Source organism: Leopardus geoffroyi, chromosome D4 (assembly GCF_018350155.1).
Source record: "Leopardus geoffroyi isolate Oge1 chromosome D4, O.geoffroyi_Oge1_pat1.0, whole genome shotgun sequence".
NCBI classification, from domain to species: domain Eukaryota; kingdom Metazoa; phylum Chordata; class Mammalia; order Carnivora; family Felidae; genus Leopardus; species Leopardus geoffroyi.
This window is the reverse complement of record NC_059342.1, coordinates 295,999-322,664: the sequence shown is the minus strand read 5'-3', so window position 1 is coordinate 322,664 and position 26,666 is coordinate 295,999. Positions and strand designations below refer to the sequence as shown.

Below are 26,666 nucleotides of genomic sequence, written 5' to 3'. Positions count from 1 at the left end.
CAAATGTTGCATTAAGTATCAAGGCAAAATCTACCAGAGCCTGGTGTCTGGAATATGACAGAGGGCAACCAGTCACTGCTCTTTGCACCGCTTCTCCACTGCTTAGATGGCAGCTGTGGATCTCCAGTCCTACCCTATAACCTTAGGTCAGCACTCTGTTCATGAACATGAAGAGCAGTTCCATACAGAAATTGATACTGAACACTGCTTTGAAGGAAGGACTGAAGAAATATCAAATAAATAGGAAAAGCACTCTACTCAGTTTCTAGCAGGGATTTAGGTCATCTCACTTTTTATTTGGCCTGGTTGGGCTTCACGGAAGGAAGGCATTCTGATCAGAGTGCTTGAGTAGGTAAAAACGGACTCTGAACAAGATTAAGACAGAGCTTTTGAAGAATATATTAAATCACTGAAATGATCCTTCCCCAATCCCAGGAATGCACAGAACACAGCACTTACGACTACCAAATACAATAGTAACATTCTATAAACAAGAACGTTCTCCAAATTTAAGTTCAGAATTTGCTGGAATCAGACACAGTGGTTGTTATACAACTAGACTTCTCACCAGTTTACCTGCAAGGCAGTATTATCAGAATTCAATTCCGGTTCCAACTCAGTCAGTTCCACATGGAACATGTAGAATATGAAGCCATAGAGTGCTGGCCCCAGGCCATTACACAGTCCTCTTATTCCAGTTATGATCCCCTGGGCAACTCCTGTATCAGAACAAAGAGAAGGGAGCTGGTCTTCTCAGAAAAGCATCTCAAAATTAGGGACTTACATAAAGTAGATAAGGGACTTTTAGCCTACTGTAGTTTCATTTGGTGCACAAATGTTTTCTTGGTTTTACTGTGTCCTTTTAATATGGTTTTACTCTCTGCCCTAAGATCTATAAGGAGAAATGACAGAGATGTTTGTGAAATCTCTTTTGGGGCTGAACCCCGCCCCCCCCCCCCCCCCCCTCCAATAACAGCTAGATCCTTCCTATAAATGGGGAATAAGAAAATGAAAAACTTTAATATTCCTCATTTACAGGTAATTTCCACTTTTCTATGGAATGAAATTTTCCTTCTCTACTCATCTAATGGTGCTTTAAGAATCTCCCCTTTGTCTCCCAGAGCCCTGGTGTAAGTCCACAGCAGCCCCAATGCCGTGTACTCCCATGTTCCTCATGGTGACCTGTACTGAAAAATCCCAGAAGGACCAACTTCTAGGTATCTCTGGCTTCTAACATGACAGATAAAATATTAGCCCGAAGCATATGAAATGGATGTTTCCATAAGTTCAAAATGTTCAAAACATTAGGTTCAACTTAATACAATGTGTTCTAACAATGTTGTATGCTGACATTTAGGGAAACCTCTGTACTAAAACGTAGGAGCGTAACAGGAGCCAAAGAAAATTCACGTCACGAAAGACCAGATGGTGCCTGTCAGACCTCAGGGCAGTGCCCATCCCCGCAGGCGGCTCACATCTTCAGAAACAATTCCTCCCAAGGACACACGGACCAGTGAACTCCCATAGTCACTGTGACACACGGCATTTGTGGTGTTCAAGAGACACTTGAAATTTTTGTTTTTAATGTTTAATTTTTGAGAAAGAAACAAGAGACAGAGTGTGAGCGAGGAAGGGGCAGAGAGAGACACACGGAATCCGAAGCGGGCTCCAGGCTCCGAGCTGTCAGCACAGAGCCTGACACAGGGCTCAAACTTGCAAACTGTGCGATTATGACCTGAGCCAAAGTCAGACGCTTAACCAACTGAGCCACCCAGGTGCCCCTCAAGTGACACCTTAAAACTGGTGAATAAGACGGTTAATTTCTGATGGGGAAAACTAGGTGCAATGAATAAACAATATTTTCCAGCCTAGTTTTTTATTAAAACTTTTTAAAAGGCTCTAACACATTAAAAAATTTTTCTTTCTAAAATTCACTATTTCCTGACTATATAGTAAGCCATTAAGAGAGAAGAAAAGGAACTGCCTGAGAGAGAAGGCAGAAGCACAAGAAGGATGAAGAGTCTAGATGTAGGGGTGCCTAGATGGCTCAGTTGGTTAAGCATCCAACTCTTGACTTCAGCTCAGGTCATGATCTCATGCTTTGTGGGTTTGAGCCTTGCGTTGGGCTCTGTGCTGACAGTGTGGAGTCTGCTTGGGATTCTCTCTCTGCCCCTCCCCTGCTCACGCTCGTGTGCACTCTCTCTCAAAAATAAATAAAAAAGAGTCTAGATGCAGAGTGCTATTCTCCACATGGCTGTCTTCATTTTGTTTCTCACTGTGCATTTAACTACACATATTTATCTTTTATCCTCTCAAAGAATCACTTCCTAAATTAAGCTAATGGCCTTTGATTCCAAACTAAAGAAATTTAAGTGATTACAGTGATTAAATAAAGAGCTCACTGCTTTGCTAACCAGTTCATCATTCATTATTTGACATACATCTGTTAAAAGGATTATATAGTCTAGGTAATTCTTATGGTAACACAAAAAAGGAGTCAAAACTTAAAAGAGAAAATGAACAGTTCTATTTCTAACTGCTTAGTCCAGATTTAAAGACTGTAAGATCAACGCAGGAAGTAAAACAGAAAGGCATGGTTGCTGAGAAAGGGCCACATGGCTGTCACGTGCTCCATGAGCCTCCCCTACTCCAGGTTTATCTTAGCTGAAAGAGGAAAACAGCGAGGGGACAGTGACCTCACCTTGCTGATCTGACTCTGCGTTCCGAGAGACAAGGGCGCTGACTGCAGGAAATGTGATGCTGGACATGGCGGCCACCGTCCCCGCTGCCCACATCATCCTGCAATGACAAGACAGGCTGCAGTCAGGCGGCAGGCCAGCCCCAAGCAGCTTGCTGTTCAGAGTACAATATGGCAAGAGCACAAAGTGCTTTCTGTTTTCTCCTGTTGTATTTATTTTTCCCTCTTCAAAAATGTTTATTTTATTTTACCTCTTTGGAAATCTGTACTTCCTGCTTGTTCTCCCAGTACCAACTTTAGATGTAATAAGCTTAGTGAAGGTCCAAGGATTTCTTGTTTCTACAAACACATCTTCTTCACTGATTTTCCACTTTTCTCTCTGTACTTCTCACCTTTACACTGCCCTTAAATTGCTCAGTTTGCCACCCCACAAGGAAGTGTCATGTGCCACCAGTGGAAACAACAGAGACCTGATGTTCAGGATCACCATGAAAGGAACGTAAGCGCATGTCAGTATTCAGTAGGAGTGTGAGCAACACGCAGCCCTAATGGCCGAAAATCTGCCTGGCCAGACTTCCTTGGGGCTGAACATCCACATCCTTATTGAAAAGAAAAAAAACCCCTGCAGTTCAACAAAATCCTTTAAACATAGCACGAGTCGGACTGAATCAGCTACTGAAGCAAAGTTCCCAAGACTGAAATCTTAAAGAACAAGAAGAATCAACCACTGAACCAATGACCACATTTCTAGTTCCTCTAAGTTAGGTCATCCATTTACATGCGAAAAAGGAGGATCAATTCCAGTATTTAAAATGGAGCTAGAAACTTGGGTATTTGGTGACCAGGCACATATTTCTTTTTGTTCTTCAGGGCTTATTTTGACCTTCCTGTTTGTGGGACTCTAATATGCTAGCAGTAATAACTGCCTTAGGGCACACACGATTTTGGAGGGGATCTTAGTGTTCATCTAATTCAGATGCTTTCTTACAAAGGTTAAACCCACTACCCAAAGTCACTCAGCTAATTATGGCAGTGAACCCTGTCACAACCATTTTCTCTTGTCTTCTTGTGTTGCTCTGGACTGTGTGATGTCACTAAAAATTGACAAGTGTGTATAACAAGTAGACCTAATTGGACGGGTTGGAAGAGGAGACACACACATTGGATTAAATAAAAACTTCACCGCTGAGATAAAGGTAATCTGAACAAACAATCTTAGATTATCCAGATCCATCATTCCCTAAATTAGATCTAAAGACAGATTTTGAAATGTTGAATATACCAAACTCCCAAGTAACCCTTGCTTCCTTCACCTCACACTCACCAACTCAAGTTCCTGTCAAGGGTGCTTTTGTCTGTTAGTTTATGAGAATCCAAAGGAGAGGCTTACCAGGCCTGAGATCCAAAACCATACCAGGCTAACTGGAACATCTGGAAGCCCAAGCCAAGGAGGACGGTATTCTTATTCCCCAACGATCTCATCAAGATGGTAAGAAAGACTGTCTATAAACAAAGGAGATAGTCTTGAGAAACCATGTGACCACACAGATTTGATGCAGGCTCTGTGAGGGAAGCCCATTAATGATGGCCAGGGACCTCTACTGGCACATAGCCTGGTCTGAGACCTGTGGCTCAGGGCCTTCAGCCTCCTCCCACAAAGCCTGTTCATCTAATGCTTTGCTAGCATTACCCAAAAGGTCATCAAAGCTGTTTAATTAGCATGATTGAGAAGGACATGGCTCAGACTCTTAACCACCAGTGAACAGCAACCCCCTGCTGAACATTTACAGAATATGTGGGATTTTGCTGGAGGTTAACAGTGTCACAAAGTTGGATTGATGTAAATTGGATTTTAACAAATCTATACTCTGCTGCTAAAAAACAAAACAAAACAAAACCCCACAAAAGTAGCTCAGATAGTCTGTAAAGAGAATAAAAGAGGAGTCTGGGTAATCAACTAACCAGTTACTATAAAAACAAACCAAAACCACAAGCAACTTGAAAGCTCAACATAATTTACATTCACTGATACAGTTCAGTAAGGAGAAATAAAAGGCTTTTGCCTTGATGCCTTCCTTTGAGCCCTGTCAATTCTAATGTGCAGGCAAAACAGTTCCATAGTCTTCTGGTTTCTCCCTGAGAGAATTCTCCCAGAAGAGGGCTCTGCTTGGCACTCTGCTATATAAAGCAGCATGAAGCCATCTTAGGGAATTGGCTTCTAGGCAGTTCCATGTGGTATCTCAATTCACCCAGGCATGTCAGTGAGTTAAAGGTCACATGACTTGCCTTTTGTGGTCCTACATTTATAATACATAGGGAATGTTTAATGCTCTTTACTCATGATATATATATTCTAATGCACTGATTTACCACATCTCTTCAGTCCTGGGGATTACAGCAGGGTTTGCAACAGTTACTGATTTTCATTTCTGTTTTCCACTTCTGCTAAATTTTCAACATTAAAATACTGAAACATTCTCCTGATTATTTTGCAGTATCTGGAGTTAGACTGTTGTTAGTGGTTATAAAGCAAATTTTTATCTGCTGAATTGACCCAGTAGAGTAACAAGTATCCTAACAAGTACTGAATGGTTCTGTAGACTATCCATGTCTGTTTACTGGGTCTGATACTGTACCATAGATATACAAGATGTTACCATGGATGGGGAGGAGGGGGTACAGACTTATTGTGCAGGGGATCTCAATGAACATTTCTTTGCAGTTTCCTGTAAATCTAGTTATTTCAGAATTAAAATGTAAAAAAAGAAAAAAAAAAACCACAAAAAAAACGGGTAAAATGTCACTTACCTGAGCCACAATAGACAGAATTCCTACCATAGCTATGAATGCCGCAATCTTAACAGATCCAAAACCGATGACCTGTGGAAACGAAAGAAAACACTTTTGTAATAGAGATACTATAAAAATAATCCCCATCTCCAACCCACTAAGAGACAAACATAATATCACCAAACACTAGAGAGAATATGAGGAAAATGGTTTGACTTTGGTGCTGCCAGCAGAGAATTTGCTCATTACCAAAGTTGGCGGCTCTCAACTTTGGCTGTACACTGAAATCATCAGGGCAACAGGGAAGGGGGGCGGCAATGAAATGCTGTAACCCACTGGAGACCAATTAAATCAGACTCTCTGGGCCCAGCCACAGGCATGTTTAAAAAGCTTCCATGGTGATTCCAGGAGCAGCCAAAGTGAGCTGGCAAGGATTTCTAAGCCTCTTAACCTCAACTGAAGCTCTCAAAGGCCACTTTAAGTTTTAAATATCAAGTTTTAAAAAAGTTAAATATTTTTGCCCTCTATTGAAACCCTATAAAAATTGGGAAAAGGACTTAAAAACTATTATACATTCCATTCATTTTTTTTTTTTTTTTTTAATCTCTTCCAACGTTTATTTATTTTTGGGACAGAGAGAGACAGAGCATGAACGGGGGAGGGGCAGAGAGAGAGGGAGACACAGAATCGGAAACAGGCTCCAGGCTCTGAGCCATCAGCCCAGAGCCCGACGCGGGGCTCGAACTCACGGACCGTGAGATCGTGACCCGGCTGAAGTCGGACGCTTAACCGACTGCGCCACCCAGGCGCCCCACATTCCATTCATTTAATAAATGATTGTCTTGCTTCCAATCACACAACTAGCTGATAAAAGAGCTAGAATCTCAGGTTCCCAAATCAGGGCTGCTCACAGACAACAGCCTATCACTTGCCAATCAAATGCAATTAAAAAAAAATTGGAACCTGAAAATAGAGATTTAGGGACTATTTCTCAGCCTATATTTGTAAACATAAACATATCTATACTTAAAACAGCTTTATTGAGATAAAGTTGAAATATCCTATAATTCACCCATTAGATATGTAATGAGTTTAGCACATTCACAGAGTTGGGCAACCACCAACACAACTGCAGATGATGTCCTCACTCCTCAAAGAAACATGGTACCACATTAGGAGTCCCACTGCCCTGGCCCATCCCTCCATCCAGCCAGTGATAATACTTCTGTCTCTGGGTCTATTTATTCTGAGCACCTCACATAAATGCAATCAAACAATCTATGGTTGCAGTTTCTTTCACTTGGCATGATGTTCCACAGTTCATCCCCACTGAAGACTTAGCGCTTCACTGCTTTTTCTTGCCAAATGTTAACATCCCGTTGTACAGATTTGCCACATTTGTTGATCCATTTCATGAGCTGATGAACATCTGGGTTGTTTCTACTTTTTGGCTATTATCAAAAATTTCTGTAAAAGTTTCTATGTAGATGTGTGTTGTAGGAATAGATTTGCTGGGAACCCTATGCTGAACACCTTGAGAAACCGCCTATCCCATTTCACATTCCCACCAGTCATGTCAGAGTTGCCGTTTCTTCACACCCTTGTCTTTTGGTTACAGCCATCTTAGCAGGTATGAAGTGGTATCTCATTTTGATTTGCATTTCCTTGATGGCTAATGTTCAGTATCTTCTCATGTGCTTATTGGTCATTTGTGTATCTTCCTTGGGCAAGTATCAATTCAGTCTTTTTTGAATTTTTTTCAGTTGGGTGGTCTTTTCATTTTTGAGTTAAAAACTTATACTGAATATAAATTCCTTATCAGATGTACAAACACCAAATGCAGTTTGAACATGTGTGTGTGTGTGTGTGTGTGTGTGTGTGTGTGTGAACTGCTCTTAAAAGTGAGCACAAATACAAAATAACGTAAAATGATTCTGATTTACCCTTAAGTGTTGGTGGTAGTGACATAAGCATATGTGTGGGAAAAAAGGGTAGAAAAGAAAATATCCACAGTTGCTTATTCTGAAGGAAGATGATTTTTCACTTCCTTAAGTTTTCCCATTTTTCCTACACTGAATGTACCTTTAATTTAATTACAAAAGCACATACGATTTTCTACATTAAATATGCTACCTCATTGGTCTTCCCTCTAAATCTCCAGCATCTGCTCACAAAAAATGAGTAAAACTGAAATAGAACTGTTTACAAAAACAGTTTTACTTATATACCACCATATAAAATATTAGTCTCATACTCTCAGGAAAACTAAAAGAATGGCAAGTTTAACAAGTTTCAATTAAAAATATCTCCCGACAGAGAGGAATTTATCTTAGGAGGAGACTGGCTCTGCCATATGGAATAAGCCATAGAAGGACTTCCAGTGAAATCGGTAAAAGACTGGGGCAGGATTGCAATGGAAGGCAACATGCGTCTCCGCAATCCCAGAGAAACAACAACAGTTGGAAAGGGCACTTGGTTTTAAATTGCCTTAAGCTAACCGCCTTTTTGGGGGGAACAAGGTAAAGTATACATTTTTAAAGAGAAAAAAGGTTAAGGGAGAGATTATTTAGATGACTGTTTGCAAGCCCCCTCGAAGTCCACAGCAGTGTTGAGCTATGGCCTTCTGAAGATGTCCCAGGTCAGTTCACATCAAATCAACTTGACCTCTCTCTGTGAAATTTAAATGATACATTCTGTTTATGCTAACTCTCAAGGAAATTTTTCTCACGGTCAACATTTTATAGTATTTGAAAATATCATTGTATTAAAGGTTCCCCTGATTGCTAATTATACGTCAGCACCTACACTTAAACTATAGCTAGAAGCAGGTCCACACATTTTTTCCGCTATACGGTTTTCCTCAAAATACCTTTAGACAAATCCTAATCTTTGACTTCTTCATGTTCTAAAGCTACTAGGCACCCATTACCCACCTGTCTGAGATAGAGAAAAAAACTTGAATACTGTCCAGCTTCAGGAAGGTATGAAAGAAACACGGTGATGCAAATTAGTAAGACAGTAGAATCTTTTCCAACTTTCTTCAGTGACTAGGAATAAGCAGAAAGAGAAACACATAAAAAGTAGGAGACACTGACTGAATCACTGATATTCTGGGATACTGGTTTCATTGTTTTGATCTATTAGGGTGAATTATAAAAGTTGAACAGATTAGAAAAACAAGTAAATATTAACTCTATGGCTGTAAGTCCTAATTTCATAATTTTATGTTTACAGTTTTACAGCTTAAAAAACAAAACAAAAAACGAACACTTGCTCATCTTTGTTAACCATACTAGTTCACACACCCTGTGAATAGATCCTGAAAAAACACTGCTCCAGAACCTTTTAAGAAAATCTCGTCTCTCTCTTTCATTCATAATATAACCCCTTTATAAACACTTCAGGGTTTTTATCATATGTAAATTTACTATATCCTTTAAAATGTTAATATTCAATTGGCCTGTCAAACTGGAAGCCAAATAAGTATGTTCTAGTCATGGGGTCAGTGACAAGATTCTCTGACCAGTAACAGCTTTTTCAATCTTCTTACTTTTTGAATCTTCCTTTTTCACACAGAATCGTTGAGAAGACCAAAAGGTGAGCTGAGGACTATAAAGTGCTTCTGTCTATGGAGACCCAGCTGCACACCAGACACTAGATGAGTTAACTTATATACTCACCGAAACTCCCACACTAGCCTGGAAAGAATACACGGTAGTCGTCGTGCTTCACAGATGAATTTCCGTGTAACCTGATCACTACATGACAAGAAAGTAGGAGGCCTGACTGGCTCCCAGGTCCCTACCTGGTTTCCTTCTCTAAGCACCGCTTTCTCCATGTCTGACATTAGGGCACACACAAAATGACCAGGGGCTCTAGGTCATGGGGGCTTTTTAGAAAAGAATTTCTCACGAGTTATTTTTCTTATACACATTATTTCCTCACAAGTACACTTGGGTGATTAAAATCAGCAATCAAATCTCTGGTTATTTTTTTCCACATATATTTTTCTTCAAGAAGAATGTTATGTCAGACAAGGGAGGGAGAAGGGGAGAGGTAAGATTCTTCGTCTCAGTACTTTTTCTAGTTGTTAATGGGATCCTTCCAAAAAAATTAAAAATGGTAAAAGCTTTTTAAAAGTAAAGAACCCATTCAGTCCACAAAATACAAGTCCAGAGCCTTGTACATTAACAACTGAGAAAATAGCTACTACAGTCAGGCCAAATCCATTCACCTTTTCTGAATTTGAGTGAATGAACACAACCACTTCAAATGGCCACCTTCATTTTGTTTAAAAAAAAAAAAAAGTGAAAACAACCATGCAATAAGAAAAAAAAACTTCCTTCCCAAACCCTCATCAGACATTAACTGAACATTTTTTCTTCTCTCTTCCCTCATGATACCACATGCGTGACTTAAACATAAACTCTCTATAATCCTTGATTATATTATAGCATTATAATCTATAATCCTATAGACAACTACAGTCCCTTATATGCAATTTTTTTTTCTATTTTTCCTGGAGAAAGAAAGGGATCCACAACTGATGGGATGCACGAAGCTGCAGAAATATTCAATATTTTCATGTTTTTATTACCGCAAAAGGGTCTGCTTGTTTCCAAGAAATCTTAGCTCCCCAGGAAAGCGGCCTCATTTTCTCTGGCAGAGATTCTGGAACAGCCAATAAGATGAAGCAGATGTCCAGAACAGCCACCACTGTGGCCACCAGCACAACAAGGCTGTCTCCGTAACTGGCTGAAAGGTATGCTCCAATGGCCGGGCTGCTCACCAGACTTGCTGCAAAGGTGGCTGACACCTGTGGAAAAGCACACTCTCATCCACGGTCCTGGCCACTACCACAAACACACACAGAAGGCACACTCTCACTTAGTCCCATCTGCTGCAGGTGCACACCCAATTCTGGTTCTCACGTGGAGTCCCAAAGGGACGGACCATGACTGTCCTTCCCCGGCTTTAAACAAAACAAAAGGGATGTGTTGTACATACATTTTGACAATGGAAGAGTCATTTCATTTTAAGTACTTGTTCATAAACTGAACTAACAAGATATCCTAGAAAGCTACAAGAATAAAAAATAATGGTGTTAGAAACAAAAACTGAGAAAACCTTCCCCATAAATAAAACACACACACTTTAGGGTGCGCCTGGGTGGCTCAAGCTCTTGATTTTGGCTCAGGTCATGATTTCACTGCTTGTGAGGTTGGACTCCGTGCTGACAGCGTAGAGCCTGCTTGGGATTCTCTCCCTCTCTCTCTGCCCCTTCCTTGCTTGCGCACGCTTGCTCTCTCTCAAAGTAAATAAAAAGTAAAATTAAAAAAACCCACCAACATACACTTTAGTCTTCTTTAATTGGGCAATAGGGATTTGGAGAGAAAAGCACGACAAAAATTTCTGCAGGGCTGATCACAAAACTTACAAATTACTCTGGGACTGTGTTGACTTCATATTCTAAAAACACTGACTGTTTGGAGTTCCTGGATGGCTCAGTCGGTTGACCGTCTGGCTTCGGCTCAAGTCATGATCTCAAGGTTTGTGAGTTCAAGCCCCGTGTCGGGCTCTGTGCTGACAGCTCGGAGCCCGGAGCCTGTTTCGGATTCTGTGTCTCCCTCTCTCTGCTCCTCCCCCACTCGTGCTCTGTCTCTCTGTCTCGGTCTCTCTCTCTCAAAAATAAACATTAAAAAAATAAAATAAAATAAGTAAATAAAAACACTGACCATTTTATTATTTGGGGACCATTTCATTACCACGGAGAAGGAAAAAAACCCTGATATTCTTAGAGAAAAAGCTGTAAGAACATCAAAGCTTTTTAGCTAGAGATCCCTGGGCTGTTGATTTGTGTTACTCCCAACCTGCATCCAATACCAGAGACCACAAAGCCAACTGTCACACTTGCAACCTGAATCCATGTGGAATCTCTGCACACAGCTTCCTTTACTTTGGAATGTAATCTGCATGTGCACAAGCTTAAATGGGCAGTCTCCAAATTATAACCAGATTGAGTGCCAAAAATATAAATTGGTTATTTAAATTTCTACTAGATTTTAATAGAAACCACTGAAATCATTATCTATTATTAAAATTATGACTCCTGGTTAGCCAAAGACATTTTTCTTTCACCCAACACCCTTCCAAATAAATGTAAAAATACAATATATCTGAAATTAATATTACACTAAAGACGCTATAAAAGCAAGTCCAATAAAAACTTTCTGGGGGAAAAAAGGAGGTGCAGAGAATTCCAATTTGGGGAACAGGAATCTTGGTTCAGTGTTTATTTAATTACCTGCTATGTACCAGGTGACTAAGAAGACAGAGCTCCTGCCCTTCAGGTTTTTCCATATTATTTGAGAAGATCAAGGCAAACATGTAACTACATTATAAACTACAATGACATGCAAATGGCTACGGCAGCACTGCTGTGGGGTTCTCAGGGGCTAACAACCTCTTATCTGCACAAAATGGGTCAGTAAAGTCATTTATTCGTAAGTTTTTCATTATCTTAATCCTCTACTGCATTTTTGTACCTAAACCAAGAAGACACTCTACTCAATGTACAAATAAACAAAGAGCAATAGAAAGGTTAAATAGCTGTCTTAAGTTCATATGATGGGCAAGAACTAGAAGTCATTTTCCAATCTCTAAAATTAATCTTTCCCACTAAAATAGAAGGTCAGATTTACATCTGCTAAATTTCAGCTGAAACTGCTTTTTATAATTCCACAGCATTCCAAGTCTAAAGAATCTAACGATAACTTGAGTTTAAAGAAGAAAACAAGAATTTATTTATTTGTCAAAATGACATTTATCTACCATCATAACCGTCTTCTAGCCACATGGACATTTTCTTTTCTTTTCAAGTTTATTTTGAGAGAGAGAGAGTGAGTGAGCAGAGTAGGGGCAGAGAGAGAGGGAGGCAGAATCCCAAGCAGGTCCTGTGCTGTCAGTGCACACCTGAAAAGGGGCATGAACTCATGAACCATGAGATAGATCATGACCTGAGCCAAAATCAAGAGTTGGATGCTTAGATCAACTGAGCCACCCAGGCATCCCAAACGGACATTTTCTAAAATAAGCATTGTTCAATAACTCAAGATTTGGTCATTGCGAACAATGGACTTAAATTATTATTATTCTAGAACAACGATTTAAATGATGGCATTCCACTAAGCTCCCCTCAAAATACTTTGGAAAGGACTCAGTAGCTACTTCGGATATAATGAAATTAATGCTCATTAATAAAATGGTGCATTCCAAATCATGGTAAACTTTTTTTGGAGAGAGAGAGAGTACTCACGAGCAGGCAGGGGGCAGAGAGAGAGAGTCTCCAGGCCCAGCACAGAGCCCAACACAGGGCTTAATCTCATAACTGTGAGATCATGACCTGAGCCCAGATCATGACCTGAGCCAAAATCAAGAGCTGGATGCCGAAATCAAGCCCTGGAAATCAAGGGCACTGAGCCACCCACATGCCTCTATGTTGAACTTTTAAATTCATCTTTCTCATCCATGTGCTGCCCCCTACACTGCTGTGAGAAAGAGGTGCTCTATTTTCTGGTATTTCTACAATTTAAATATTTGTAAACTGCCATAGAGAAAACCTGAAATTAGCAAAGGCAGAAATCTTTTTTTTGTTTACTTATTTTGAGGGTGGGGGGGGGGCGGGGAGAGGGGAGAGAAGAGAGACAATGCAGAGGAGGAGCAGAGAGAGAGGGAAAGAGAGAATCCCAAGCAGGCCTACACTCTCAGCACAGAGCCCAACATGGGGCTTGATCCCATGAAGTGTGAGATCAAGACCTGAGATGAAATCAGGAGCCATACATTCAACCAGCTGAGCTACCCAGGCACCCCTAACAAAGGCAGAAATCTTAATGACAATCTTTAAGCTTTCAAGACAGAGTTTAGGAAACAAGCTTAAGACTTATGAGTCTATGTATCTGAAGAGCTGAAAGCCTCCCAGTGGACTCAGATGGCAAAACAGGGTGGATGCTCTCAGACACAGAGAGGTAGGTCCACCTGTCCTTCTAACACAGCCCAATTCAGTTAGGGCCCTCAGTGCCCAGGATTCTATCCTCCCACCAAGTCCTCTACTGTTCTTCACCTATAATTTTTCCTCCCTAAATGGTACACTGAAATAGGTATTAGTGAGGTTTAGTTTCTTAAAATATGCAAAAAGTAAAACGTAAGAGAGTGCAAGTAGGGTAGGGGCGGGGAGGGGGGCGGGGACAGAGTATCTGAAGTGGGCACGGAGCTGTTAGGGCTTAAACTCACGAATTGAGAGATCACGACCTGAGCCAAAGTTGGTCACTCAACTGACTGACCCATGCAGGCGCCTCCAGGAAGTGAGATTTGAAAGGAAGAGCAAGACTGGGGAAAGGGGAGAGATAATGTGGGTTTCCGGCATTCAGTCCTCCTCCAACGTGTTCAACAGCTAGATCACTCCTCTTTTATCCACCTTTTCTCAATGTAAACATTTCAAACACAGGGAACTTGAGAGAACAAGTGGAGAATGCACCACCCCAACTACACCACTTTGCATGTGGACTGTTTTGAACTGTAGGCAATTAAGACCCAGCAGGCTCAGGGAAAGCTTTTTTGCCTTTCTTTTAATGCCTGAAAGAATTCAGACAGGGGCCTATATCAGGAAGAGAGCTATGCCAGAAATGACTTTTTATATCAGAAAGACTTATCTGCATGGCATGGCACACACTACTTACCAAACATTTGTTCTTCCCATCTTCCTGTGAACTGTCTTCCTCCCCTCCAAAGCCCAAGACCCCTCCTACCCTCTTTTCCTTAGCTCAGGATGGCATGTAAGTCTCAACTGCGTTCGAGTCTCTCGTGTCTTTGGAGCTCTGTACAAAATTAAGTGTTTCCCTCCTATTAATCTGTGTCAGTTTAATCATTAGGCCAAAGAACCTAGAAGAAGGGGTAATTATCCCCCTGCAACAACACGCACATACCTCAGCAAGTTCACACATTGGACACACGCCCACACATGCTCACATGACATCTTTTCCTCTGAGCCACATGAGTAGTCAAGACACTGAGCTAAAGGGCTTTAGCCTCCATCTTCTACAAGTCTTTCTTCCCTACAATACTGCAATGCCATCATCACACTTCGGAAAATCAGAAATTATCTAACACTTACCAAGAAGAGATCTCCTGTAACTTTCATTAAGCACTCCACAATTACACAGTACCATATCCCAAGTAAGTGTCAGAGACATGCAAACAGCAATAAATATAGTAACAGTGGATTAACATGGTTGAGGCACAACATCTCCCTAACTGTGAATTAGGTGCATGGGGACTTATCTCAGCACCACTTTACTGTTTATGGTTCCTCAAGACATAAGCCAACAAGAAACAAATCAACTTTTTAAAATATTTTGCAGTCAACAACTCACATTCCTGACAAACTTCCAGCCCTATACATTATTATACATTATTAGCAGTTTCCATCTGGCTACTTTAAACTTCATCAATTTCCTAGGGGCGCCTGGGTGGCTCAGTCGGTTAAGCATCTGACTTCAGCTCAGGTCATGATCTCACAGCCCATGAGTTCGAGCCCCGTGTCAGGCTCTGTGCTGACAGCGTAGAGCCTGGAGCCTGCTTTGGATTCTGTGTCTCCCTCCCTCTCTGCCCTTCCCCCGCTCATGATCTGTCTCTCTGTCTCAAAAATAAATAAAAACATTAAAAAAAATGTTTTTTTAAACTTCATAAATCTTTTTTATTTTAATTGCTGTAGATTTTATGTAAGTCAGTATTTACAATTTTTTTTTTTTAATACTTAACACTTTAATACTTTAACACAATTTAATTATAAATACTTCTCTGGTTACAATACATAAACTATAATCTTACCCATCCATAAGCAGTGCTTCGCTCATGTTCCTGAGTGACATCAGCTACATAAGCAAATATCACAGAGAATGTGACCGAGAAGACTCCAGACACAGAAATCATCGCAAAATACCACCTATAAAAAGATTATTTTAATTACCTGGAAGAGAGGTGGCAGTGTGCATACACTTTCATAACCAGAGCTAATGATATTATGTAAAGATTATAAACAAACAAAACCAAATATATGTATACGTATATTTAAAGATATAATGGACTACTAATAAACTGATAATCAGTATGGGGAAGAAGTAGAAACATACCAATTTTGTAATTGCTCAAAGGATGTCAGTACATGCAGGTGAAAAAATGAAAGAATAAGGGGATTAAGTAAAGATACAATCTTAAAGGTAGCCAACAGAAGAGAAATAAAAACTTAAAATTTCCTAGCTTTAGCTAAGAAAAAGACACATACAGCATATGACTTTGAGAGAGCTACACAAAGGCAGAAATCATAACAAAAGTATTAATGTATTTAACACTAAAAATTTCAATCATATGCACAGATGCTTTTAAATAAATATTGTTAAGATACCAACAAAGAAAATCTCACAGAACAAAAAGTAGGATTTATCCTAGGGCAAAGGATATTCCAAGATTAGAAAATACATTAATATAATTCATCATAGTGATAGATAATATTTTTCAACACAAAAGCTACCTTAATACTTAAATGATGAAACACTGTAACATTTCCTTTATATACATGAAGATGTTAGGTCCACAATTATCACTTTTATTTAACATTCTTCATTAGTCAATGTAAGTAGCAAAAGCAACAGCATGAAAACTGGAAGAGGCAAAATCATTTAAAGATCTAAAGAAAAATATTTTAAGGTATTGAGAGGACATTAAAAAAAAAAAAAAAGCCCTCATTTATCAGAAAAGCATGACTTGTTCTTGGACATAAAGACTCAATATCAAAAAGTATTTTATAAGATTCATCATCTGGTAGAAAATAAAATGATCCACCATGGGTACCCAACATATTTACAATGTAACAAATATTGACAAAAAATTATGAGATAATCAAATGACATTTACCCAAGCCAATAAATACTGCATTAAAACAACAACAACCCCTTCCATTCTAAGGTATGTTCTTTACACCTTATGAAGAACATCTCAGCATTTTGGCCAAATACCACCCTCTGGAACTAAGAAAAACAACTAAGGTACAGCTCAGGTACAAATTCCAACCCATCTTTGTAACTGAAGAGACTTGGTTACATGTTAATACTCTCTATCATGAAAAATGAGATCAAATTCAAATTCCTATTATGAGTGAGAATAGGCTATTGGTCTAATAACTACAATGTACTCAAAAGTGACTCCTGTCTATTGATATAAACTGTGTTCATACAGTGCCCTAGAGCAATGAGCTGACAAAAACACATTTGCAGTCACAAGGGTTGAGTACAGAGATGGTACACCCCCTCCCAGGACCCAATCCTTTAATTAACCTCATGGCAACATCTTTAAATGTCTTAAAGCCCAAACTGGCTTTCAGTATTATCAAAGAGATTAAATAAAAACACAGGCACCAACTGCTTTGAAATAGTTAAGAAATGCTCTGCAGATGTATTATTCACATGTGACCCCAAACAGATAGTCATGATGGTGGAAGGTCAAGCCACTCACCATGGGCTGATCCTCATCAGTGGAATTGGGAAGCAGGTGAAGAAGACGGTGCCCAGGAGAAAGGGTTTCCTCCCCCACACATCAGACAGAGCGCCTATGAGGGGGGCACTCAGAAAAGATAGCAGGCCCTGGAGAGGAAAACAGAAACAAAAGTCAAATGTACAATGTGATCCCCTAATTACTGGTAATTCTTATTTTCTAAATGCTCCAATTTATTTTTTTTTTTTTTGCCCCCAAACAGAGTAATTTGAAGCAATAAATGCAAATTATCATTTAAAAACATTCTAGGGGTGCCTGGGTGGCTCAGTCAGTTAACTGTCTGACTTTGGCTCAGGTCATGATCTCATGGTTTGTGGGTTCAAGCCCCACATCAGGCTCTCTGCTGTCAGCACGGCACCTGCTTCAGATCCTGTCTCCCTCTCTCTCTGCCCCTCCCTTGCTCACACTCTCAGAAATAAAATGAACTTAAAAAAACAACAAAAACCATTCTAACAAATTTCTAAACATGCTTTAGAAAAGGAAAAAAGGGGGAAGAGTTTGTTTTTTAGGAGAAACTGGAGAAGAGGGGATATGAAATATGTACACCTATTTTACATATTTTTACACCAAGCATACGGGAAGAGGCCAAAACTTAATTCATTTTAATAAATATGTGTAGCTCTAAATCAACTGCTCCAATGAAGACATTTTCTCACTTGCTACCTGGTCCCTGACCCTGGTCCTCCAGATAATATGTGCTCCCGTTGATGAGCTGCAAACCTTGCTCTGATCCCTTCTTTAAAACCCTGCAGCGGTTCCCACTGTGCACAGTTTAGAAGTCAGCAGGTATGTAGGGGTGAAATGAACACCTGCACTTTGCTTTTATAAAAAATTGGGTGGGGAGAAAACAGTGAGACAAGAGTAGGAAAATGTTGGTAAGTAGTGAAACTGGGTGAGTTCATAGGTGTTCATTTTATTGTCTACTTTTGTGTATTGGAAATTGCTCAGCACAGCATACAAACAGGACACTCCAAAATCTGGCTCCTAACACACATCCTATGCTTTGGCTGTATGAAGCACCTCCTACTTTTCCCAGCATACCGTCCTCCTTTGTGCCTGTGGGCCCTTAATGTGCCTGCATACACGTCCCACAGTTGGGCTGGGTAAACTGCCAGTCGTTCTTTACAACACCGTGGGGAGAAGCACCTCCTCCTCTTAACTTCTCTGAGCTCCTCAAGCAGAATTAATCACACTGGTTTTTGTGGAGTGCAAAACAAATTCCTCCCACCTGGTATGTTTCTAGCTCTTCCACTGCAATTTTAACACTTGTTATTTATCTTTCTTCTCTTTCAGGACGGTTTCTTCACATCTCTGTACCCTTGGTGCTTATCACAAGGCCTCATAATAAGGGCTTTCAAAGATTTGAATTAAACTTTAAGAGGAAACCAAAGTCACACTGCTGGCAAGAAAAGGAACAGGATTCCAATCTATCAGCCCTAGGTAAACCTAGAACCCACTGGCTGGGAGACACGTGCACTGAAATAAGGGGGTCAGTGAGAGGAAGACTCAACGGAAGGCAGGCAGGGTGAGGAGAAAAGCTTTTTAGCTCCTCTGAAATAAATTATTAATCCAAGCCCACAATCAAATCTTGTAATTTAATTTCTAAGTCACAGTGGATTTCCATTTAGCCTGTCCTTGTGTCAAGACAGTATACATCAAGAATTAAATGGTGTTCCTTTAAGAGCCAAGCAACTGCAGAAAGTGGGGCTTAAATTCAGGACTTGTGACTACCAGTTTCACGAATTTTAGAAAAGAAAATCTTCAAAATTCTCTAAAAATATCAAGTACCTGCATATGTGGGTAGTATAGAACTGGTCAACAAGAGGTCCTTGGGGGGCTCAGATGGTTAAGCAACTGACTCTTGATCTCGGCTCAGGAATTCAAGCCCTGCATCAGGCTCTGTGCGGACAGTGTGGAGCCTGCTTGGGATTCTCTCTTTCCCTCTCTCTTTCTGCCCCTCTGCCCATTGGCGTGCTCTCTCTCAAAAATAAACAAACATTAAAAAAAAGGGGCGGGGGGGAATGCCTAGGTGGCCCAGTTGGTTGAGCAACCATCAGTCAGGTCATGAACTTATGGCTTGTGTGTTTCAGCCCCGCGTTGGGCTCTGTGCTGATGGCTCAGAGCCTAGAGCCTGCATGTCAAGAAATTTAAGAGGACAAGGCAGTGAAAATCCACTACTATCACAAAACTAGTAACAAAGACTCTTTAAAGAGTTCTGGGAAAGTTTCTGGACAGTTCTGATTCCAGACTTCACACAATGCTTTAAAATATGGAATGTATGCCATTTTTAAACAAAAGACAGGAGAAGGCCAAGTATTAAAGTTATATTTAAAATAATGCATAGCTATGGCGCCTGGGTGGCTCAGTTGGTTAAGCTTCCGACTTCGGCTCAGGTCATGATCTCACAGTTTGTGAGTTCAAGCCCTGCATTGCGCTCTGTGCTGACAGCAGGGAGCCTGCTTCAGATTCTCTGTCTCCCTCTCTGTCTCTCTGCCCCTTCTCCACTCATGCTGTCTCTGTCTCAAAAATAAACATTAAAAAAATTTTTTTGAATAAAATAAAATAATACATGGTTTTAACAGAAAAAAGGTACTGTCTTCGAGATTATGAATTTAAATGGTAATTTAATCTATCCATTAAAAATATTATTCAAATGGGGCGCCTGGGTGGCGCAGTCGGTTAAGTGTCCGACTTCAGCCAGGTCACGATCTCGCGGTCCGTGAGTTTGAGCCCCGCGTCGGGCTCTGGGCTGATGGCTCAGAGCCTGGAGCCTGTTTCCGATTCTGTGTCTCCCTCTCTCTCTGCCCCTCCCCTGTTCATGCTCTCTCTCTGTCCCAAAAATAAATAAACGTTGAAAAAAAAAAAAAAAATTTAATAAAAAAAAAAAATAAAAAAAAAAAATATTATTCAAATCAAATTCTTAGTAACAATAATAGATACTGAAAATAACTTTATTAAGATGCTAAAATACAGTCTCATACAGTTCACCCCTGAAGAACACAAGGATAGGGCACCAACACCCACCATCGGATGCAGTCAAAACTCCATATCTAACTTCTGACTCCCCCAAAAGTGAGCTACTAACAGCCGACTGTTAGCCAGAAGCTTTACTGAGAACATAAACAATTAACAATATTTTGTATGTTTTATGTATCATATACCATATTCTTACAATAAAGCTACAGAAAAGGTTAAGAAAACCTGAAGGAAGAGAAAATATATTTACAGTACTGTACTGCATTTGTCAAAAACAAGAAAAGTGCCTGCGTACAAGGGGACCCATGCAATTCAAACCCGGGTTGTTCAAGGGCCAACTTGTACTTGCCTCTTTGGAAAACCTGAATTTCCTAAAAACCAAAGACTTTCTCCTCTCCCAGGTACTTCTTCACTACCCAGTCTGGCCTGAAATTCTATTAGTGCACATTGTCAGAGCAGCAGATTGAGGACATTTGTACCCTGATGGATTGGGCAGGTACTTCTTCAGTACTAATGATGCAGGATACAATTTGCAAATGAGAACAAAATGTTTAAAACTTAACACCAGACAGACCTGAGAGGCAGACCTCAAAGCCCTCATCTTCATCAGAAAAACAACTGATTCCCACCATTCACAGTAGTTATGTTCTGTAAGGTTGCCACAAACACTGAATTACAGAACAGGCCACGACTGCTCCTCGAGGAAACAGTGTCAGGTAGTCCTGCAAGCCCTTTTGTCATTTACTGGTCACCTATTGTCATTTACTGATCAACACACAACCGTGATTTATGTGTGTTTCTGTTTAAAGACACTTTATTTAATACACATTGTTGACTTATGAACAGTGAATTCTCAGACAACAGCACTACAGCTCATGCCTGAATGAGGCTTATCTGGCAGCGATCTCTCTGTAAGGCACATCACAGACCTCTTGCACTTCAAGATAGTAGTCAGTACTTCAGTACTACACACGGGGGCATTTGAAACAGCCAAATCACCAATAAAAGGCACAAAGATGCAAAATATGTGGCACTAAGTGGACCACAAGAAAGACAGATGTACGGTGATAAGACCTGAGACAAGTAGATGGAAGTTCGAACAAATGGCTGGGCACTCACACTTCTCCCCTCACCCCAGTGCATACATGACCACAAAAGCACTGTGTTGATCTGGGGGCCACAAACTCAGCGAGTAGGCGGACTGGAAATATGAGATCCAAAAATAATGAGGGTCAGCTGATGCCATGCTTATCATAACCCAACCAGGACTAGATATAACATGATGTGCAGGCGTCCAGGCACAGATGGTGAAATTCACCAACGGTTCAGCACAGCCACGTCAGTAAGTTAGCTTCCCAGTGGACACAGGTGTTTAAGGTGGCATAATTAACTGGCCAGTAATTCTGACACGACTTTAGCCTCTAAAGTGACAAAACAGCAATTAGAGTTTATTGTTCAATTAAATACAATTATCCAATAAACATTTTGAAGCATACAAAGAATGACAAATACAACTCATCTGAAGCACCCATGCATAAATTTTACACTTAATATAGCCATCACAGAAGTTTTAAGTGTACGTTTTCCTGTTGGTAAATATTTGACTAAAACAGTTTGTGTGAATATTTTTAAAACTAAAGACGGCTTTTTGTTTTCCTTTACAGTATAATTAACCTCACGAATGCATTTGAGGGGGCACTGGCACCAATGAAGAATAAAATACAAAGTCTTTTAACTACTGCTAAAAACTTATGAAAAAGTTCACATTCTATGACAAATTTTCAGTATTCTTTAATAAGCAATGAGGAACTTGCGACATGTACTTGGTTACCCCAAAGCTAGATTCATTTTGATCTTTCATACAGTAATTCACTAATAATGACTTTTATCTTACATTTCTTAAAAGATGAAAGACAAAAATCCTACTTCAATAGAATTGTGTTATTTATATAATTGACAAGTATTTTCACATAAAGGGACCTGGGTGGCTCAGTCGGTTGAACATCCAACTCTTGATTTCGGCTCAGGTCATGATCTCATGGTTCGTGAGTTCGAGCCCCTTGTCAGGCTCTGGGCTGACAGTATGGATCCTGCTTGGGATTCTCTCCCTCCCTTCCTCCCTCTCTCAAAATAAACAAACTTAAAAGAATATTTTCACATAAAAACAATATTAAAACAAGGTCACCTTTCTGACCAAGGACCCACAGAGACCCTGCACAGTACAGAGCCTCCCTTCGCAGGGTACACGTCCATCAGTGCAAGAGGGCAAATGAGAAATGTGATATATAAAGTGATTTTAATTAAGTGACTTTAATTAAATTAAATTTAATTTAATTTAAATTAAATTAAATTTAATTAAGTGACTTTAATTAAAGTCTGGAAGAGTGAATGTGCAAAGCAGGAGAAGGATCAAAGAACAGCTGAAGCCAGAGACTTCAAGGAAAGAACAATATGGGCAGGAGGGCTAGGGTGTTTTGTCTTGTTCTGAGGTAAAGGGAGAGAAGTAGGGAATATTCAATAAAAGAAACAAAAGCAGATTAAAATGAAATAAATTGTTGTAAATAAAACATAAGTAAACAGACTTTTCCTTAATTTTAGAAGTAGTAGGGCTACTGATTCTTCAAATTCTGATTCCAAGAAAGTTCAGTATAGGTTTTAAAGTAATAACAACAGCAACAGCATCCACATTTGGCAAACTCCTCCTGGCCTTTCACACGTCTTCCCCTGTGAGGTAGATGCTATTAGGGCCAACAACTGGCCTGAGGTTCATAGCGGCAGAGGCAGCATTCAGCTCAGTGTGCGGTGGCTCCAGGACCGAGTCCTAACCCTACAGCCCACAGTTCAAACCAGTTATTAAAGTAATCTGTTAACATTTCCAGGTTTCCAACCTAAAGCAAAGAACTAGTCTTACCTACTTGTGAGTACTCTTACATGTTTTCTTCAATGGATAAATTAGCAGTCTGTCATAAAAAGTCTGCACTTAAAATTGATGAGTCATCTCTCAAGTAGGTGGTTTAATAATTTTATTTATAGATAACAGAAAGGATAATCTTTATTCAAGTTCTTGTCCAAATTAAGCAAGAATTATTCTGCACACATGCACACGTGTGTGTGTAGGAAAAGCTCTCTGTACTTACTAACACCAAAGAGCAGCTTGAAGAAACTTTAAAGATACCTATCTTGGTTTTTTGTTTTGTAATTCTTCAAAACATCAGCCAAAAGTTTCTGTATGTGCTTATGCTAAGCTATGACTTAATTCACTTAAATGGCAAGATGACAGTTGAGCAGCAGCTCCTGGAATACAGGAACTTGACATTTAATCCCCTGGAAGAGCATCATGGAAGAGGGTCTACACGCCTTCTCCTTCATCAGAGTTGATGGCCAAGTCTAGAGTGAGAAGCAGCCCATCTGTAGGTGGCCCCCTGTGGCCATGCCCTGAGCTGGCTTCTGTGACGTTAAAGCCAGACAAGATCATGCCTGCCTGCTTTAAAGCCACCCTCTTCACAGTGATCACTCCAGGTGCAAACTCGGACATGTGGCCCGCTTAGTCTGGGACACTGCTAAAGATGTCTAATTTTGTAATAAATATAAAACATGCAAAAGAAAGAAGTTTCAAGAAATTTCAAGGCAGACACTGGGCCATCAGACCAATTGGTCTTAATGAAGAAAATTATTACAGTCACTCCACCTGCTATTAACCAGCAGCCATAACTAGACTTCATCTGGCAAGTGAAACCAAGGCATCTCAGCTTAGTGTTGCATTTTTGACAAAGTGTAGCTAAAACAATTGTGACAGTTAGTTTTAGGAGTCACCTTGGCTAGGCTATGATACCATTATTTAATCAAGTGCTAGTGTGGGTGTTTCTGTGAAGATATTGCGTAGCTCTGGTTAACACCTAAAACAGTGGCTCTAAAATAAAGGGTTCCCTTAATAATATGGCAGGGGGAGGCTACTCCAATCAGCTGACAGCCTTAAGAAATCTAAAGTTTCCGGAAGAAAGAGTTCTGCCTCAGGACTGTAGCATTAACTCCTTCCTGAGTTAAGTCAGCCCTACATTATTTCAGACTTGTCAGCCCCATAGTCATGTGAATCTATTTGTTAAAATAAGTCTCTTGGGGCACCTGGGTAGCTCAGTCAGTTGAGTGTCCAACTCTTGATTTTGGCTCAGATTATGATCTCACAGTTGTGGGATTGAGCCCTGTGTCAGGGTCTATGATGAGCGTGGAGCCTGCTTGGGGGACACACACACACACACACACACACACTCACTCTCTCTCTCTCTCTCTCTCTCTCTCTCTCTCAGCCTCTGCCCCTCCCCCACACTCTCTCTGAAAAAAAATATTAAAAAACTAAAATCTTTATATATATAATCTCTTAATAATATTAGCAAAATGAAAACAGCAAAAACTAGTATTTACACTGTAACTTAAAATCTTAAGAAATAAAGTATTTTATTTCCTTATAAAAACTTACCAAGAGTCATTTGAACAGTGCCTGCCTTCTTCCTAAGCCAAGTAACATGTGATACGCCGTATCTTCTATGCACTGGCAAACTGCCACACAAGTTTTCTAAATTCAGATCAACTTTCAACATTCTATGCTTTGTGTTTTCAATGTCATGAAATACCATCTCTGTGAGTCCCTTTAATGTGAAGCATTTTGCGGACATCACCTCCACTGGGACACCTTCATCCTGTTCATACCATTCTTCTCATTTATGCTGACAAGTATATCTTTGCTAAGTCCTTTTGGCTGTGTGCCCCTGTCAGCTTATTTCTTCTAGAATTCTGCAGAGGTTCTATCCAAATATCGCTTCTACCATTATCTGTAATTATTTCTTCACTGCACTTCCATCCTTGTTGGCCAATTCCTTCCTTTTCACGGATCTGTTTCTGTAAACTGTCATGTGGGCTCATCACTGGAGACAAGGAGGCAACACAATCACACGCTTTGTTGTCTGTGCACGAACTCAGACCAGTCACTGACATTGTGAAATGCCATGAACAGACACTGATGATAATGTTCATCTGTTACTAGCGTCCTGTGGACTGAGGAGCCAGGAGCAGTTCCTACTGCAAGCAGTTACTCAGAGTTAATATACCGCGGTAATGGGCTGGTATTTTTTAACTGAACTTTAGTAACTGGAATTTGTGCATACCAGGATGTGTAAAAAGAGGGGTGCCTAGATTTCATATAGTTTCTAATGTCATGGAGAAATTATTATATCATTAGTGACTGCTGATACAAGAACAAAGATAAATAGTTACAGTCTCCATGTGAGCTGGATCTTGACCATTTGAAAATGCATAGAAAAAGACTGGAAAGAAATGTTAAGTCTATAATATTTATGAGCACCTATCATTTGCCAAGAACTGTTCTAATCTCTGGGGACAGGAGTAGACAAAAATTCATGCTTTCCAGAAGCTTCCAGTCTAAAAGAGGAAGGGTGAGAAGGACAAACAGTAACAAGATAAAGCAGAATATACAGCATGTCAGAGGTGAGATTATAATGTTTCTGGAGAAAAACAAAGCAGAGAAGGGAGACTGGAAGTGATGAGAATAGGTTACATTATTCAAGACAACAGACAGTAAAGGCTTCACTAAAAAATGACACCTGGGTGAAGAGTTAAAGGTTAGGGCGTGAGGCCAGTATCTGGGAGAAAGAATCAAGCAGAATAAACAGCATCTGCAGAGCACTCAAGCAAGCACAAGCTGAGGAAGCTATGGTCAGTGGGAGTGCAGAGAACAGAGGTGATGCCAGAGAAGAAAGTGGAGTGGGCATGGGACTGGTTAGCGATACCATAAGCTGGCTTATATTGTATCAGGACCTCTACTGAAACCAGGTAGTGTTTTCATTACAGATCTACTTTGAAGGTAGAACCACAGAATCTGTTGATGGAAGAGATTTGGGAAGAGAAGGAGTCAAGATGACTCCAGGGATTTTGATACGAGCAAGAATGGCATGACCAGTAATTGAAATGAGGAAGGCTTGTGAGCAGGTCAGGCTTGAGGGGAAGACCAGGAACTTAGTTTGGCATGTTAACTTAAAAAAATTTTTTTAAATTTTTTTTCCTAATTTTTGAGAGTGAGAGAGAGAGACAGTGTGAGCAGGGAAGGAGTAGAAAGAGTGAGAGACACACAGAATCTGAAGCAGGCTCCAGGCTTTGAGCTGTCAGCACAGACTGCGACACGGGGCTGGAACCCATGAACGGTGAGATCATGACCTGAGCCCAAGTTGGACGCTTAACCGACTGAGCCACTCAGGTGCCCCTCCTCTTGTATCCTTTACTGGTAGTCACCCCAGATATAAGCCTTCTCACCCATGCATCACGATTATAAACTTACAAAGTATAAATTAACTGTAGAAAATCTACAAAGAAAGAATATAAAGAAGAAAACTAAAAATTATCCATTCACATGCTTTCAAACTTCAGGGGACTCCTTTTTAATCAGGTTTTCCCCCTGCTTATACACATGTATTTTGGTAAAAACCAAAGCAAAACCACACTGTAGCTCTATACCCTTTCTGTCTCACACATTATATGGTAGTCTTCAGAAATGTGTTCTTTATGTGCTATTACATCATATGCCTGTGCT

At 40.2% G+C, this 26,666-nt stretch overlaps 1 protein-coding gene across 2 annotated transcripts in view; it reads right to left on the bottom strand.

The window, feature by feature from the left end:
• The window catches only part of MFSD14B (major facilitator superfamily domain containing 14B), a 74,476-nt gene that overhangs the window by 1,864 nt on the left and 45,946 nt on the right, over nucleotides 1-26,666 (bottom strand). For both annotated transcript variants that reach the window (XM_045468976.1, XM_045468977.1), the window contains 8 exons: nucleotides 17,054-17,181; nucleotides 15,374-15,488; nucleotides 10,086-10,304; nucleotides 8,422-8,535; nucleotides 5,507-5,578; nucleotides 4,089-4,201; nucleotides 2,702-2,799; nucleotides 577-719 (listed from right to left, as the gene is read on the bottom strand). In XM_045468976.1, the coding sequence (XP_045324932.1) occupies nucleotides 577-719; nucleotides 2,702-2,799; nucleotides 4,089-4,201; nucleotides 5,507-5,578; nucleotides 8,422-8,535; nucleotides 10,086-10,304; nucleotides 15,374-15,488; nucleotides 17,054-17,181 (1,002 nt within the window). The remainder of the gene's footprint in view (nucleotides 1-576; nucleotides 720-2,701; nucleotides 2,800-4,088; nucleotides 4,202-5,506; nucleotides 5,579-8,421; nucleotides 8,536-10,085; nucleotides 10,305-15,373; nucleotides 15,489-17,053; nucleotides 17,182-26,666) is intronic.